Here is a 17,496-nt window from a genome sequence, read left to right as displayed (position 1 = left end):
CAGAGGGTCCTCACGGGAGAAGCAGAGGGGCACCCTCACCCCAGCACGCTACTGTGCTCAGGACCACCTTGTCTTCATAGGCCATGGGCATGGCCCCGTCTTGCTCAGGGGGGGCTTGTTGAATGGAGGAAAGCCTCTGCAGAGCAGCTCAGATACCTGCAGCTTGCCTGTGGGATGAAGGCTGGTGCACAGAATTTATTAGAGCTCTGGTTAAGCAGAAGAGTGCCCCAGAAAAGCCGAGGAAACAAAAAGAGGCCATGATTTCACCTGAAGCAGTTCTGGGACTTTCCCATGCCCATGGCAGCTGGGCTTGTCCCAGCGCACAGCAGGTTTGCTCAGGAGTCACCAATCTCATACAAAGAGGTGCAGTGTCAAACCGGACGGATCCTCAGCAGCATCGCAGCCCTAGGCATTGGGTAGCCAGAGCCAAGCCCAAAGCCACCATTTTCCCCTCATTTCTCAGGCCATTTTCAACCCCTTGCCATGCACCCACCCGGGCAGCACAGGGGTCTGCTCAATGCTCAGCACACAGGTGGGCAGCACAGCATTCTGCTCAGCCTCTTTCCTGCGAGCTCCGGCCACAACCAGTGGCACTTGTGTACCTCCTGGCTGGAGTGTGCCAAGCACTGGGGCTCAGCGAGCCCCAGGAAACACCTGAGCACCAGGACCCCTGTGTAGGATGCAGCTCTGGAGCATGGCAGGAAAGCTTGCCCAGGACAAACAGCACCAAAGCAGGGTCGCAGCCACTTTGCCAGCCCTGGACAAGGCTACAGGGAGCCCTGGAGCTCCCATCCTCCTCCTTCACGTCCTGTGGAGCACACAAACAGCCAGCCGCAGGGCTGATCCCACGCCGTTCCGGGCCTCTGTGGTCCATCTTCACCTCGATGCACAGCTCGCCCCGATCCTGGCAATGAGCTGAGCATATCTCGGCCACCTCAGGTGGTTTTCAGCTTGAGCACCTTGGAAAGTGGCTCCTTGGCACTGGTGTAGAGGAGGTAGGAGCCCTCAGTGGTGTGAAATGCCTCCCAGTCTCTACAGCCGACAGTGGGGAGGTGGTGAGCCGCTACGAAGCCTTCATAGCCTTGCCACCTGCACAGGGAGGGCAGTTAGCACTCGGGGCACAGGCTGGGCACATGAAAGGGGGCAGGAATGCTCAGCCATGGGGTTGGCATCTCCCACCTCCCTGCTGTGGTTCAGGGTGGGATGTCCTTCACTGGGATTTTTCATTCCTGCCCAGAAACCTCCCCAGAATCAGGTAGCAGTCCTACCTGTCCACCTTTGGCAGACGCACCAGCATCTGCAGAGGTTGCCCCTGTGCTGGGCTCCCGGTAGGTCTGTTCCTGCTGGGAACAACCACCCGTCCACCCAGCCCTGCCCTCCTCCCGCAGCAGTACCTGTATATAATACTGTTAACGGAGAAGGTGAAGCCATCAAAGGAGTTTGCTACCACCAGAAAAGAGTCGTCTCCCACAGAGAAGAACTCCCAGTCCAGGGCACTGGGGATGAAGCAAGCAGAGGGGCAGGTGAGGTGGCCGCTCCACGGCCAGCTGAGGAAGGGACTGCGTGCTGCAGAGCTGAGCCCACCCCACACCAACCTCTGCCACTCTGGTGATACACAGAAAACTCTGCCCTTCCCAAGCTGTTGCTGAAAGGAAATCCACCCTTGTTCCCAAACTCAGGGCCTTCTCTCACTTCCCACTGGGATTTTGTGCCAAGGACCTGTCACCCATTGCTCTTCCCACCAGTCTTAGCCCCTGGCAACATCCAAGCATGAATCCTCCAGGAGGCCTCCAGGTTGCTCAGGGGAAGGGTGTGACTGAGGAGCACCCTGACTCTTTGCACAGGTACCTGTAGGTGAGGAGGTCCTGGAACTTGACAAACATCTGGGCAGTGACGTTCAGCTCATAGATGGAGGAGTTGATGGCATAGAAGTTGGAGGGTGCTGGCATCCCGCTGTCATAGCTGTGGCTGTTTGCAACAGCCAAGAAGACTCTGTCCCCGATATGAAACACCTCCCAGTCAGCAGCACCAAAAGTCTGGGGAAGGAAGACACATGAGAAGCTGGATGTGGACAAGCCTTTGAAAGCCAAGGATGCTGCAAGGTGTGGGGAGCTCTGCTGGAGGAAGCTACCCACCCCTAAAGGGAAAATATAAGCCTTGGTCTGTCAGTCCTTAAGGGAGAATCAGTAGGAAAGTACCACTGCCTTTACAGAAGTCTGAAGAGCATCTGTCTTTGTAATTATCCCCTGGCTAGTCCAAACACAAAGAGGGACTGAGGAATAGTGTTTGATCAGAGGTCAATCCTTACCAGGATAGACTGGAAGAGCTGGAAGGAGCCACTGAGCCAGATGTAGATGTGCGAGTAGATCTTAGTGGATGTGCCATTGAATGTGTTAGCCACAGCCAGGAAGGAATACGGCCCAATGGTGAAAAATTCCCAGTCATAGGCTCCAGAAGTAGGGATGGTCTGGTTGGTTTCAAACAACCCTGTCCTGGGGTTCCACCTGTATATTACGCTGTCTATGTTGTGGTTATTCCCTGGGCAGACAGACAGACGGATGTGTACCATGAGAGAAAGGAATATGTGGTTTGCATAAGAAAAAACACCCAGAAACAGGTTCAGCTACAGAAATATTTGCCAGCAGGTTTCAAGGCTGCTTGCTCCCTAAGAACCTGCCAAAGAGACTTTAGAGCCTCCATCCCTACCTAAAGCCTCCATCCCTGCTACCTCCCCATACAGAGGCACTGTGCTAGCATCCTGGGGTGGCCAAGCTCTGCTGGCTGTCCCATGTGTAGTGGGGCCAGTCGCAGATGAGTCCCTAAAGCTACTGAAATCATTGGCTGCTGTCATCCTTCACACACAAGCTCGCACATCTGGGAGAGGCCCACAGCTGGAATGGTGCTGCACTGACGTTTCTTCAGCACTTCTTTGCTAAGTCCCCATGCTCAGCTCCTGAACCCTGGAGAAGGCCAGAGACGTCCATGTGTGGATCCCTGATGACGGCACAAACTCCAGGAAGAGGGAGGGGATGCCACAGTTTGCAACCTACCCTGTGCCGAGCACTTGGGATGAACCCACAAGCACTAAAGCCTGTTCTCCATCTGGCTCCTGGGCTCTGTTCAAGGATCTTGACCTTGTGTTTCTGTGGGACTCAGCTGGCTTTAAAACTAAAAACCTTTCTGCACCTTCAGCCTGCCACAACCCCTCCAGCCAGAGACATTTTTCTAATAAAGAGCTGGTTTCACTGGGACAGGAGGAGGGTACCACCAGCCCTTTTCAGCCCACACTCACTAAGCACTGCTGTACCCTGTTAATGGGTTTACGGGCAGCCTGCATTGCAACAGAAGAGATTTTGGCAAGAAGGGCTGCAGGAAGAATGGGGTATGTGGGAAATGGCCACATGGATAAGTGGCAGCCCCTCAGGGACTGACCCTCCACTGGGTCAAGCCCCAGTTTGGCTTGACCATGATGGTCTTAACCCCTACATGAAGTGTATGGCTGCCAAAGGGACTTTTCTGCTGCCACTGGCACAGGAGTAAATCATGGAATAGAATCACAGAATGGTTTGGGTTGGAAGAGACCTTAGAGTTCATCCAGTTCCAACCCCCTGCCACGGGCAGGGACACCTTCCACTAGACCAGGCTGCTCAAAGACCTGTCCAACATGTAGAAATGCAGAACTTGGTCTAATTTAGGTCCTGTAGTGGTTATAATTGTTTCTGCTTCTAATGCTATGTCTACCTGTTACACATTTCTTCCATAAAGAACTATGATGTACTTCTTTATGCACTTAAGACTTGTGGTGGGGTCCAACAAATGTCACGGGGAGTTTCTAGCCCAGCTTACAGGCAGCCAGTGTCCAAGCAACCTGCCAACAGCTTTGAGCCCAGTGCCAGAGGAGCCACTTCTGGTGGCAGAGAAGGAGCCCAGTGGTCCAATATCTGAACCCACCCTGGAGAGCCAGGGTTGTGGTATTGACCCATTCATCCCCTGTGCTGTGGGGTGCATTCCCCACCCCAGAACAGTTCATGGCCTGGGAGGGGAAAAAGGCTGGATCCTGTCTGCAGGGTGTCCAGGGAGGGAGGGACATCAGCAGGCTCTCACTTGGCTTCCCTTGGTTTCTTGTGTGTCCACAAGGCCTATTAAAAGGCTCAGCCCCTGCAAACCCACGCAGCTGCTCTCACCACCCCACCATGTCATGTATCATTGGGGAAAAAAACGAAAAGTAGCAGAAAGATTCAGCAAAGATGTGGTCCCCACTCCTGTCCCCCCCAGAGGGGACCACATCATCCACTTCCCCAAGTGCTTTTCTTTCCTCAAAGGAGAGGGTCTGCAAGGGTTCACGTTTCCTGGGGGACATGGCACTGAGCTCCATGCACTGACTCCCAGGTTTTGCCTTGCACTCTGGCAGACGATGCTCAGGGAGCTGCAGTGTTTCCACAGCAACAGGAGGATGCTCTTAAGCGGGGTGCCTGCTTGGTGCGAGCTGTGGTCCCAAAGGGCTGCCTGCCCCAGCTGAGCCAGGCCCATAGAGAATATAAGGTCTGGGTACCTTCTCTGTGGTTGACCACTGCGAGGAAAGCCTCTCCCTCAATGACAAATGCCTCCCAGTCCCTAGCGCTGTGCGTGGTGATCCTCTGGTACGGGACGAATTTCTCTTTCCTGCGGCTCCATTTGTATATTACAGACAGCTCCTGACCCCTGTCATTCTGCTCAAAATTAGCCACTGCTAGGAAGATCTGAAAAATAACAAGCCAGGACATCTTGGTTTTCTCCTCTCAAAGGAGTGTGGACAAAGAGGAGCAGGGTGAAGATGGGATGGGTGAGGGCAGGTGCCCATGGGATGTGTGGTCAGGGACCGAGGCAGCTGCTGAGGGGCAATACAGCTGGTAGGTGTCCCCGAGCAGCCCTCAGTGCATCAAACAGGGGACAGGGACCCAGTGACCTGTGGGGTGATAACAATAAGGATGAGATCAATTCCCGACACAAAACATTCTCCAGACGAAGAACCCCCCTCTGTGAGCCCTGGGGACAAGCATGCATCAGCAGAGAAGGCCTTGCACAGTGCATGGAGTGCATCCAAGCTCATGAGAGTGCTGGCTTTGCCACTCCAGCACATTTTGGATGGAGTGGCAGAGGTTATGCCCCAGTTTGGACTGCAAAGAAGCACAGCCCACAAGCTGAAAATAGTCAGCAGGGAGGCTCCTGACTCTTGCCCAGTGCAGGACCCTGCCAGCACCAGCGTGGGGTTTTGTCCAGCCAACGCTCAGCCAGCCGGAAGGTCAGAGACCTTGCACACTGAGTGCAGGTCTGTGATGGGTTTACATGACCCTCCGGGGAAGGTGCATCTCCAGTGCTGGACAGATGTCCCTGCAAGCCCCAGTCCAGGCGGTCCCTTCAGGGCATCTCCAGAAACACAACTTCAGAGGGAATAGAAATGCCTGTGTGCAACCCTGCAACTCAGGAGCCTCTGGTCCCTTGCCCTCCATGGAAGGAGCCATCAGGAGACCCTGACACTGCCCTCTGGGGCTCCTGACCCCATCCTGGCAGAGCACCAGCAGGTCCTGGTGTAGTAATGAGGTGCTAATACATATAGAGGTGCTACCCCCTGCACTGTGTATGAGGAACCTATGCTAACTGCAGAGCTCTGTACCACTGCTGGTACAGCACCTATTTGGTCACCATCTCCATGCAGAAATGTGCCCAGCACAGGCAGCTGCACACAAGGGAGCCTGCCTGTGTCCCCAACCCTTCTGGAGCTCCAAGGCTAGCCCCAGCCACAAATCTGCCCCCAGTTTTGCAGGACAGAGGCCATCCTGCCTAGGAAGTCTGAGTAAGTTTCTCCCAGTGAAGTCCTGAAGGCAAACCCAGAACATGTTAGCCTTGGTGAGCACCAATACAGCTGCTTCACTGTGTAGGAACCATGAGGAAATGGGTCCCTCCAACTTGGTGATCTTCTCTGCACCTGCAGCTGTGGCTGCAAGGGGGCATTGTGAGTCAAGACTGACGCTGGGGAGCCCCAAGGTGGTTTCCATCAGCCAATAAACTCAGCTGAGGATGCTCCTGTCTCCTGCCCATGTGGGTGCAGCTGGAGCTTTGCAGAGCAGGTGCAGCACTGGTGATGGCAGCACGGTCTCAGCTCAAAGCCAGCTTTGTAACTCATCCGCATTGTCAGGGCTTGACAAGATTCTTTGCAGGATTCCATCATCAGGCAGGTATCATGGCCCATTTGTATCCAAACATGAGAGGTGCCGGTGCCACCAAGCCTGGAGGCAGAACTTCTGCCCATCCCTCTGTACCCTGCAGCATGTAGCTCTCAGTGGGGAGCCCTGCAGCCACCTCCATGGCATCGGGTGACAAAGCCAGAACAGGTCATGCTGGAGAGGGAATGATCCCAACTCCCCTGGGAGCTCTGCTCAGAGCTGGCTCTCAGCAGATGTTTCTTTGGCTTGCCCGTGGATCCTTGAAAAGTGATAAGTAGCTCCCCGGGGAGAGGAAGCAGGCAGATACTGTGCAGACATCCCATAGCCCAGGGGAGGACAGATGGCCCCAAAGTCCTAGAACAGTTTAAAAGCAAGGGAGCTTAAAATGTTGGACTTGGTGGGTGCTGGGAGGGAGCTATGAGCTCTGATGGCTCTCTAAGACCATAGGCAGATCTCTGAGACCTGAGAGTACCTTACGACAGTACATTACAGAGCACCCACTAGAATCAGTGCTGAGGGAGGGCTCTGCTGTCTGTTCTCCAGTGTCAGGAGCTGTGTGTCTCCTACAGCAATGCCACAGTGTCACGGGTTCAGCAGTAGCAGTCATTTTTCCCCTTCTTGGTAGCTGGTGCAGTGCAATGTTTTGACTTTCAGCTCGGGAACAGAGCTGATAACAAGCGATGTTTTGGTTTGGCCAAGGACTTTGTGAGCCTCATGCTCTGCCAGGGAGGAGGGGAGGCCAGGAGGAAGCAGAGGCAGGACACCTGACCCAAACTGACCAAAGAGGTATTCCATACCACAGCACGTCATGCCCAGGATGTGACTGGGAGTTACCCGGAAGGGCTGGGAGTCTGCAGGGTTGGAGGAGGTATCGGTCGGAGCTTGGTCGGGCTGGGGGGGGCGAGTTATCGGTCGGCTGGTGGTGAGATGATGTATTCTCTTCCCTTGTTATTTCCTTTATCATTATTATCATTGGTGGTAGCAGTAGTGATTTGTGTTATACCTTAGTTACTAAACTGTTCTTATCTCAACCCGTGGGAGTTGCATTCTTTTCGACTCTCCTCTCCGTCCCTCCGGGAGCAGGGGGAGGGCAAGAAAGGGGGGGAAGTGAGCGAACGAATTACCTGACTGGGTTTAAACCACGACAGTTCTTTTTGGCGCCCAACGTGGGGCACGAAGGGTTGAGATAACGACAGATCTGACCAGATTAATAGTCACTCGTCACAATGCTGATTTATTGGCTCTCAGAGTTCTTTCGCTTGATCTCACAGCTTCAGAATGTTGTAACTTACGTAGAGCCGGTATTTGCTGTGTTAGTGTTTATCAAGTATGGGGCCTGGGCTAAGGTTCTTGTCTCACTGTGCTTTATGGCAATGGCTTGTAATACGGGCGGGCTCCAGCAGCAGGGCGGGACGGACGTGACCGTGGACTTGTACGTGGCCGTCCGGCTGCTCTTCACCCTCCTGGCCCTCACCCTACTCTCCATCTTCGTGAGGCTGCGGGGAGCCGAGGGGGAGCGGCCCCGGGAGCCGGCGGCAGCCGAACCGGCCCGGGAGAGCGGCCCCGGGGACCAAGCGGCGGCGGGAGCGGGGCCGGAGGCCGCGAGGGGACGGCTGCCGGTGGGGGAGGTCGGGGCGGTCGAGGAGCGGAAGGAGGCGGCTGCCGAGCAGCGGGAAAAGGCGGCGGAGGAGCCGAGCCCCGCGGAAGAGCCGAGCCCCGCGGCGGAGCCGAGGCTTGCGGCCGAGCCCAGCCCCGCGACGGCCGATGGCGTTTCCCGGAAGCCGCCCGCCGAGCCCCAGGAGGATGCAGGAGACCAGGCAGCATTTCCCAGCAAGGCAGAGGAGGAAGAGCCGGACTCAGGAAAAGAGAAGCTGGTGGTGGGAGAGCCGGCAAGCACAGCAGCTACACCAGCCCCAGTGACAAGCACAGCGGCTACACCAGCCCCAGTGACAAGTACAGCAGCATCGTTTGAGAGTTCTGAAGGTTTTGAATGGCCTTTGGGTGTCCTTGGGACCTGCCTGCTGATTGTGATGGGGATCAGCATGTTGGCACACACACAGACTGTGTTTTACCCACAACCATTTTGTCTGATCTCAAAAGTTAAGCAGAGTCAGGTTTGGGTCTTGTCTGGGGTTAGACGACAATACAGGGGGACCAAGAGGTTTTCCCCAAGGCTGCACAGCCAGGAGTGGCAGGGTGTGTGTGACAGTATGGGCAAGTATCTAGTCCACTGGGCCCCTCCAGTGCTTTGGAAGCATTGGAGATGGAAGGCAGCTGTATGGAGTCCCCAGCAACAAGATGCAGAAACTGCTTAAGGGGACAGTGAATTATTTTAAGCCTGGTGGGCCCATGGCACTTCAGGCCATCAGAGCAGAGATGCAACATAGAGATGGACTCATGATCGAGGGGTGGACTTAGCAATGGACACTATTGCCCAGGTTATTCACGAGTGTGAACACTGCACACAGTCTCTCCTGCTCTGGAAGACTGTTACAAGAGATGGAGCCTGACATCATGGACCAGATGGACTCAGCAGCTTTATAGGGACTGGTCCATGCACTGAGATAAGAGTGATGGTATATTGAAAATGTGGGATCTGAGCATGACGTGAATGGTATGGAATAAGGGGTGGATAATGTCACGGGTTCAGCAGTAGCAGTCATTTTTCCCCTTCTTGGTAGCTGGTGCAGTGCAATGTTTTGACTTTCAGCTCGGGAACAGAGCTGATAACAAGCGATGTTTTGGTTTGGCCAAGGACTTTGTGAGCCTCATGCTCTGCCAGGGAGGAGGGGAGGCCAGGAGGAAGCAGAGGCAGGACACCTGACCCAAACTGACCAAAGAGGTATTCCATACCACAGCACGTCATGCCCAGGATGTGACTGGGAGTTACCCGGAAGGGCTGGGAGTCTGCAGGGTTGGAGGAGGTATCGGTCGGAGCTTGGTCGGGCTGGGGGGGCGAGTTATCGGTCGGCTGGTGGTGAGATGATGTATTCTCTTCCCTTGTTATTTCCTTTATCATTATTATCATTGGTGGTAGCAGTAGTGATTTGTGTTATACCTTAGTTACTAAACTGTTCTTATCTCAACCCGTGGGAGTTGCATTCTTTTCGACTCTCCTCTCCGTCCCTCCGGGAGCAGGGGGAGGGCAAGAAAGGGGGGGAAGTGAGCGAACGAATTACCTGACTGGGTTTAAACCACGACACACAGCCACTGCCTGGGGTAGCCCTGCTTCACTTCATGGTGACAGACAGGACTGCAGCAAAACCCACTTCCAAGGAGGGTCAGCCTTTGTGCCAGGGTGGAGGCTGTGCTATGAGCACACAGAGACCAGGCTGTACCACAGCTCTGCACATCTTCACACTGACACTCACAGAGGCAGAACAGGCAGGAGCTGCTAGAAACGAAGCCCAGCACAGGGAGGGGATCCAGCTTCAACAGCTGGCTCTGCAGTCTGACCTTGCATACACCACGGAGATCCTGAGGGAGGAGATCTGAGTACTCCAGACATGCTATTACCCAAGCTGCCAGAACCATGTGCTGAAAATGGCCTGGGTGGATGTAGCTGTGTCTCAGCAAAAGCAGTAAAACACAGAGGGCGGCCCACAGATCGGCAGCAGTCCCTAGGACAGACCCTCACTGGCTGCATACATGTATCAACATGACCCCATCAAAGACAGAAGACGGAAAGATTCACCCTCTAAACCATTCCTGAGACTCAGGGCTTCAGAGGAGAAGGCAGGGTTGGGCAATTGCAGTTTAATACACTGAAATATGAAGGCACTGAATCAACCTTCCAGGCTGACTTACCTTCTTTCCTATGGTGAAATACTTCCAGGACTGCGCTTGGTAGGTGGGGATGTTCTGATAGGGCACAAACTTCCCATCAGTCCACTTATAGATGGCCGACCCCGGAGCGGTGTGTCGGTTGGCCGTGGCTGCAAACAGTCCCACTCCGGGGATGGTGAAGACCTCAACACCCATCGTCTCAGAGTTGGTCACTAGGTTCTGGTATTCTTCCACATAGTCCAGCCTCTGCTTGACTGGGAGACCACAAAAATAGAGGGGTGAGGTTAAAACCAGACGACCTTGCCTGGAGATGTGCCCCACATTGCATAGCAGAGCTGCCTTAGTGGTGCTTGCTGCTCTGTGGAGCTCTATGGGAGGCAAATGAAGGTCCTGATGTTTCTGGTGCTTTCAACACCCAAGGCCTGACTCCATCTCACTGGGCAGCACATCCAGCACCATCCACCCCTGCCTGTTCTATGCTGGGAATTCTCCTTTGGGACTGGGGAATTAAAACACACCATGGGTATTTATTGCTTCTTACCAAGCGGGTTTATACATTTATCCTAAAGAGAATGAGGAGGAGAGGAAGAGACCTAGAGTAAAAGGGCCTGGGCTGCTGAGACCAGCTCTGTTAACTCATACTCACCAGCAGCAGCCCTTGAATCCAGCTGCACTGAGAGTGTTGATGTGAGTACCAAGAGCAAAGTCCAGCCAAGCAGGGGAGAGCAGGGGGACACTCCAGCTCCCTCATTCTGCTTTTACCTGACTCAGTTACCACCCCAAAGTGTTGTTAAGGGCAAATTTCTGTTCCTCCTTTGCTGCAAGAGCCTCCCTCCATCCCTGAGAGGTCACTGCACACCAGTACCTTCCAGCATGGAAATCCAGGTGCTGCCATTGCAGAGGTACAGCCCTCTCCGGGAGGCATTGAACCAGAACTGTGCCTTCTCCTGCATGGTGCAGGGCGGACGGGACCCCAGCGTCACCTTTGTGTCGGTCTCTGGGCATGGAGAGGAGAAAGGCAGGTGCCTCTTAGTGCACATGATGGAGCAGCAAGGAGGCCTGACCCTGTGCACACAAAGAGGGTTGCATGTACTTATCCCATCCTAGTGACAGGCACCCAGGTAAATAGCATCCCATGTGGCTACCAGCATAAGCCCAGCACTGCCAAGGGACCTGGATAGGCTTTCCAGGGGTATTTTGGACAGGGATCCCATCACACACGCACAGAAAACAGAGGGTGCTGGGAATACCCTCTCACCCTCTGCTCCTGTTCCATGCCCAGCCCCATGCAAAGATCCTTCCTCAACAAAGGCAAAAGGATTTACTGACCGTAGGGGTATTTTAGCACCTTGTTGCTTGCTGGCTTTGCAGGATGATTCTGGAGAACACTGGGGACAGAGAGCGTCACTACTTTAAAGCTCATGGGGGTGCATATCCGAGGGGTGGCATCAGCTCCTGGCAGCAGGACAAGCTGTCGCAGCAAGCCCTGGGAAAGCAGGAGCAGCAGGATGAAGAGAAAGTCCAACAAGACCAAGAAATGGAAACTGCAGGTGATTCATGCCCTGGATTTCCCTCACAACTCTTACTCGTTGCTCTCCCTCCCAGGCTGTGGAAGCCTCTGTGGATTCATGCACATTTATCAGATCCTCATTACATGCCCAGCCTGCCAAGACCTCATCCTAGGCAATTTAACAGCTGGTGCAAAGGGAGCACTGGCTCTTTAGCTGCAGCAGCTTTCACTGCCTCCACTTTTCACTACCAATACCAGGCACTGCCCTAACTTTTATATCAGTAAGACTGTGCCATCAGCTGCTTTTCTGTCACCACACCACTGGCAGTGTCCCCATCTAAAGCCACATCTGACCCACAAAGTACCAACTGCCAGCACTGCCCCTTATATGCCCACAGGAAGATGGGGCCTAGCCTGGCAGCAGGACCCATGGCCACCTCTGCAGTGTAGAGGGCTACAGGGGGCTGCAACTCACCCCATTGCAAGCCACCAGCACCCCTGCGCAGCCCTGCACCATGGAGCACCTACCGTGAACACGCCTTTCCTCCTCCTCCTGTTGCCCAGGTAGAAGTTGGCTCTTTTCACTGACAGGGAGGCTGGAAACGGTGTCTCCACTAACCTGCAGACGGGCAGAGAAGAGGCAGGGACAGTTTAACAGCATGCGTTGGTGGCTGGAGGAGATGCTGGTGGAGGCACGTTGCTCTGCCAGCCCTCCTGAGCCCCCTGCTGCTGCCCCAACCTACACATCCTTGGGGACGCTGCAGTCCACCGTCAGGGAGAAGGACTGGCCGGAGACAGCCAGGACGAGCGTGTGCCACTGGCTGTCGGAGAGGGAGACATTGGGGAAGGTGACGCGGGTCTGCCAGCCGCCGGCGCGCTCCTGGCTCCAGAAGAGGAAGTGGAGCTTGTCGGGGGCATAACGCAGCCCCACCAGCACGCTGGGGCTCTCCTCCGCCATCAGCGTGAAGACGTACTCGTTCCTCTGCAGGAGGGCACGGACTCAATCCCCATGGGCAAAGCTGCAGGGCTAGGCTGTGCCTGCTCCGTGCCCGGCTGGTGGTCACTTACCTTGGCAGGGACACTGAGGACCCTCAGCGTGACGATGATGGAGAACTCCTCGGGGAAGCGGTCGCAGTGGATGAAAAGCCGGGAGGCTGGGAAGCACAGGGCTCGGGGCCGCGAGGCAGCCAGCTGGAAACCGCGCACCCCCTGCACTTGAAACACCCTCATGCCATGGGCTAGCCCACCGGCGGGCACCACCTCTGAGAGGATGTCCAGCGGGCGCAGGTCTGTGCCAAGAGACAGCAAAGCGCATCACGACAGTGGCAGCCATCCCACCCAGACCCTCTGCGGGACGGGGCACCCACCTTGCAGTGCGGTGCTCTGCTCAAGGCAGCCAGCACATCCCCAGTGCTCCACAGCAGCAGGGGGGGCTGGCATGCCCCAATAGCCTGCTGTCCCCTGCCTGGGGTCTGTGCCGAGCCCCTGCTTCAGGTACACAGGGAGGGTTTGTCCTCCAGGCAGCAAGGCTGACACCTCCATCCCCACAGCAGGAACACTGTGTGCAGGCTCACCTGCACAAACCACCCCACTGATGCAGCTCTGGATGCTGACCCCAGGACCTGCTGGCCAGGCAGCCCCCAGGCTGCCACCAGCTCCTAAGGATGCCCTGCCACCAGCAACTGCACCAGAGCCAGAGAGCAGGCAGGAATCTGGCACGCTCATGAGGAAGCCAGTCCCCAGGGTGGTGAGGCAGGGTGCTCCCTGCTCCAGCCCCGGTCCAGGCTCTCCCAACCCAGCCCTAATTGCACCCACACACGTAGTCCCCTGGCAGGCACCAAAACCACTCATTACATGATTAACCTCTCCCCAGAGGAGAAACCAACGTGCTCAGCCCCAGAGCATCACCCAGGTGAAGCACCGGCACTGCAAAGCCATCCCCAGGTCACCGTCAGCCCAATGTCTCGGCAATGCCCACACCAGCAGCCGTGGGAAGGGCTGGACCTACTCTGGGAGCTTCTCCCCAGTTCCTTGCTTTGACAGCCTCCTCACAGCTTTTATTTTGAATGCTCCCCAGACAGGACTGTGGCATCTGTAGCACAGGGCAGAGTGGTGCAGTGATGCTGCCCAGAGGATGAAGCAGCACTCAGCTAGACTAAAAATTCCCTCACTCTGTCCCATTCCCAGTGAGACCGGGCTTTTAGCTCCTATTTGTACTAATAAATCTCGGCTGCTGGGGCGCAGCAGGAGAGCAAGGAGGGAGGGAGCTGTGAGAAAGGCTGGACCAGCATGTGTCTGAATCTAAAGCAGCTGGAGAGAGAGGGGAAGCGTTCCCCCCCAGGCAGCCCCAGCCAGCCCAGAACCAGATGGGCAAAGCAAGAAGGAATCTGCTCCTGTGGCTGCTCCATCTAGCCCAGAGCAGGGAGATCAGCAAGGTCCTTCCCATGCTGCCACTTCTGCATCCCCCCCTGCCCACGTCCCTGCTGTTTTAAACTACCCCTAAAGCAAAGCCTCAGTGGGGGAGGTTTAACTGAAACAACTTGTTTCAGAGAATCACAGAATCCCAGACTGGTTTGGGTTGGAAGGGACCTTAAAGCTCATCCAGTTCCAACCCCCTGCCATGGGCAGGGACACCTTCCACTAGACCAGGTTGCTTCAAGCCCTGTCCAACCTGGCCTTGAACACTGCCAGGGATAGGGCAGCCACAGCTTCTCTGGGCAACCTGTGCCAGTGCCTCACCACTCTCACAGTGAATAATTTCTTCCTAATATCTAACCCAAATCTCTCCTCTGTCAGCCCAAAGCCATTCCCCCTTGTCCTGTCACTACAGGCCCTTGTAAAAGGTCCATCTTCAAATTTCTTGCACTTTAGGCACTGGAAGCTGCTCTAAGGTCTCTGTGGAGCCTTCTCTTCTTCAGGCTGAACAAGCCCAGCTCTCTCAGCCTGGCTCCATAGCAGAGCTGCTCCAGCCCTTGGAGCATCTTTGTGGCATCCTCTGGACTCACCTGAGCAGCTCCACATCCCTCTTGTGCTGTGGCCCCAGAGCCGGATGCAGGACTGCAGGGGGGCTCTCACGAGAGTGGATTGAAGCAGGAGAATGCCCTCCCTCGACCTGCTGTAATGAACCAGTTCTTTTTTCTCTCTGCAAAAAGCTCATGCTGAATTTAGGCTTGGAATTGAAGGGTTTAGGAGCTCCAGTTGCCCTGGGGTCAGTGGGATGAGCTGGAGCCAGCTCAGCTGGGGATGGAAGCTGTGGGCCAGGAAGGGGCCATGTCCTAAATCCAAAGCCAAATCCCTACAATCAAAGATGCCCCCACACCAGTCCCTGCTAACAACCGGAGTGGAGCTGGCAGCTAATGGCTGGGAGTGCAGCCAGGGCGTTTCAGCCCAGGTGGGGCAGCGCACAAGCCCGGCAGCTGCCTGCTCTGCAGGATGGCTGCCCACAGCCTGACAGTATCAGAGCTACACTGGGAACCGGGGCCAGGCACCACAGGAGGGCCATGGAGGTGGTTAAATGTGATTTATGGGGCCTTGACACCCGCAGGACCACTCCAGTTGAGTGGGACAGTGGGGACATCCCCAATAGACCAGAGCACCTGGGGGAGCAGGTGGGGGGCAGAAGCTCTCTGATCTCTTCCAGCTTTCCTTCTCACCACCAGACAGGCTGTAATGGTGTAAAACAGAGGTGCCACCAAACCGAGACAAACCCTGAGGACAGACACAGAGCCTGGGAACCAAGCAACCAAAACCGGGCTGAAGTTCCACTGCCTGCACCAGGACTGCACGGCACCAGGACGGGAAGGCAGAGCCAGGGGACGGGGACCTGCTTTGGGCTGGGTGACTCTCGGCACTTCCTGCGGGAAATGCCTTTGGAGCTGCCAGCTCCTCGGCTGGGGGTGGCAGGGCGGAAACGCTCCAGGAGGTTTTGCTGCCAGGAGAGCGTAGGTTGTGTCTGGCAGAGCACAGGGAGGGAGGGACTCTATGGGGGGACTCGATGGCTCTTCTCTACTTCTTCCAGCCCTTCCCTACCCTACACGTTGGTCCCCAGGGCCAGCAGACCTTGGGACAACGCTTATGCCAAAGACGGGCACACGGCTCTCTCCACAGCACCGGGAAGGGCTGTTTGCCCCCTGGTTGCCATTGCAGGGTGCTGCAGGCACAGGGGTGACCCCACTACCCACTGCCATGGGTGCAGGCAGGTGCAGCAGCATCACCACATGCTGTCACACCGAGACTTGGTCCGCTGGCACCAAAGCCATGCACCCATGCGGGGCACCCCGCAAACAGAGCACAATACCTGGGGTCTGCCCTGGCACCATGGGGAGTGTCCTATCCATGGAAGGGACCTGGCACACTTCCCAGCGCAGGCAGCGCCTGTCTTGACACCTCGGTCGCGGCACAAGCCCTCCCACCGGCCTTCTGTCTTACCTGTGCAGTGCTGCCACATCCTGCTGCCCCTGATGAAGCCCCCGCCGGCGGCCCACTGAAGGAGGATGACCCAGAGCAGCAGCGGAGCCGACATTGGGGAGCTGGCCTCGGGGGGTCCATGCACCGGGACCCCCTCGTCACCCACTCCTCCGCAGCTGGGCAGGCACCGTGCGGCTCGGCTCCCCCCGGGGGTTCTCGCATAGTCTGCCCGCGGGACCAGGCAGGGCTGCTTCTGGGTGCTAAGCCCGGTCTGTGCTGCGCCCTGGCATGGGCACTGCCCCCCGGGGCACAGCAGGGGTGGCGGGCAGGGGGCCGCCGAGGCAGTGCTGGCTGCAGCGTGCGCACAGACATTTAAATGAGGAGTCGGTGGTGGGAGAGGAGGAGTCCCGGCTCCTTGGAGAGCTTTTATCTTTTGCCCAACCCTCTGGAAGGCGGCTTTGGGGAGGGATTTTTTAATTATTATTATTATTATTTATTTTTCCCTTTTTTCCTTCGCTTCCGTTCATTTCTGGCGATTCATTTTTCTGAGGTCATGTGGGAGTGTAGGTGGGACATTCACCCCTGCCTGGAGAGACCAAGTTGGGAACCTTTCTGCCTCTAAAAGGGCTTTCAGAAGTACAATCCCAGCCTGTAAATGGGGGAAGATCCTCCCTCGGCCCATTTCACCCTGCCCAAAATGAAACCAGATCCCACAGGGTGCATAATTTTCCCCCCAGAAGGCCCCACGCAGGTGATGCCAGTGCTCCCATGCAAGACTTCAACCCAAAGGCTGCCCACCAGACCTGGCCCTGCCAGAAGGACGGTGGCAGCAGCACACAGAGCATCGGTTTGGAAACGCTCGAGGTTATGCTGTTCAAACGGGAGAGAGCAGTGGAAAAACTCCCTGCACACAGCGAGCTCCACTGGGTTCCTCCAGCCGCAAAATGAGTTACTTCCATTCCCTGAACAATTGAATTGGGCTCCCACCCCCCCGTTCCCAAAATCTTCCCGCAAGGCGCTCGCTAGAATAGAAAGCGGATGGCCAGGATGAAACGCCAAAAGAATGTGTTGCAAACCGGAGGTTTTGTCAGCAAGGAACAGCCGGAGCTGGACCCACGGACATGCCTCGCTGTCCGCACCCCTCACTGGCCCAGAACCTGTTGTGCCAGGACCAAGAGGATGCAGCCCATGGGCTGTGGGCACATGGCAGAGCGCAACACCCTGCACCTCGGTCCCAGATCCTGAGAGGAACTGCTGCTGGACCCTGGAGACACCCCAACACTGTCAGGGCCTCGGTCTTGGACCCAAACAGCCCCTGAAGCATGGAGGGTGGCTGTGTGCATGGTTGGGGATGATCTGCACCAAAGCAGGGATGCAAGGAGCTCCCACTTCCCACAAAATCCCTCTTTGGGTATCCACCAAATTATGTCTCTCCCAGGATCATGCTTAGGCAGAGCTTAAGCAGAACTTAACCTCTCTGCAGAGCTGCAGACGTGAGGCACCCCTGGCTCCCAAACCATCTTCATTCCTGTGCTAGGGATGGTGTCCAGTGGCACAGACACTTCCCAGGCCCAGGGGGCCCAAATGGCA

The 17,496-nt window shown here is 56.0% G+C and overlaps 1 protein-coding gene across 2 annotated transcripts; it reads right to left on the bottom strand.

Moving 5' to 3' along the window:
- Nucleotides 1-137: 137 nt before the first annotated feature.
- Nucleotides 138-17,496, bottom strand: TSPEAR (thrombospondin type laminin G domain and EAR repeats). Of its 2 annotated transcripts, XM_062611166.1 has the most exons (12): nucleotides 15,928-16,899; nucleotides 12,568-12,788; nucleotides 12,243-12,481; nucleotides 12,028-12,118; nucleotides 11,319-11,475; nucleotides 10,855-10,986; nucleotides 10,011-10,243; nucleotides 4,553-4,739; nucleotides 2,309-2,538; nucleotides 1,849-2,036; nucleotides 1,395-1,496; nucleotides 138-1,089 (listed from the first exon to the last, which is right to left on the bottom strand). In XM_062611166.1, the coding sequence occupies exons 1-12, from the start codon at nucleotides 16,019-16,021 to the stop codon at nucleotides 936-938; spliced, it is 2,028 nt and encodes a 675-aa protein (XP_062467150.1). In that variant the 5' UTR covers nucleotides 16,022-16,899; the 3' UTR covers nucleotides 138-935. The 2 variants fall into 2 exon arrangements, with proteins under 2 accessions (XP_062467150.1, XP_062467151.1); XM_062611167.1 differs by lacking the exon at nucleotides 138-1,089 and having other exon boundaries at nucleotides 1,455-1,496; nucleotides 1,849-2,137; nucleotides 15,928-17,496.

This window comes from Pezoporus occidentalis, unplaced genomic scaffold (genome assembly GCF_034315485.1).
Source record: "Pezoporus occidentalis ecotype Australia unplaced genomic scaffold, CSIRO_AGI_Poc_V1 ctg151, whole genome shotgun sequence".
Classification (NCBI taxonomy): domain Eukaryota; kingdom Metazoa; phylum Chordata; class Aves; order Psittaciformes; family Psittacidae; genus Pezoporus; species Pezoporus occidentalis.
This window is presented reverse-complemented; position numbering and strand designations above follow the sequence as displayed.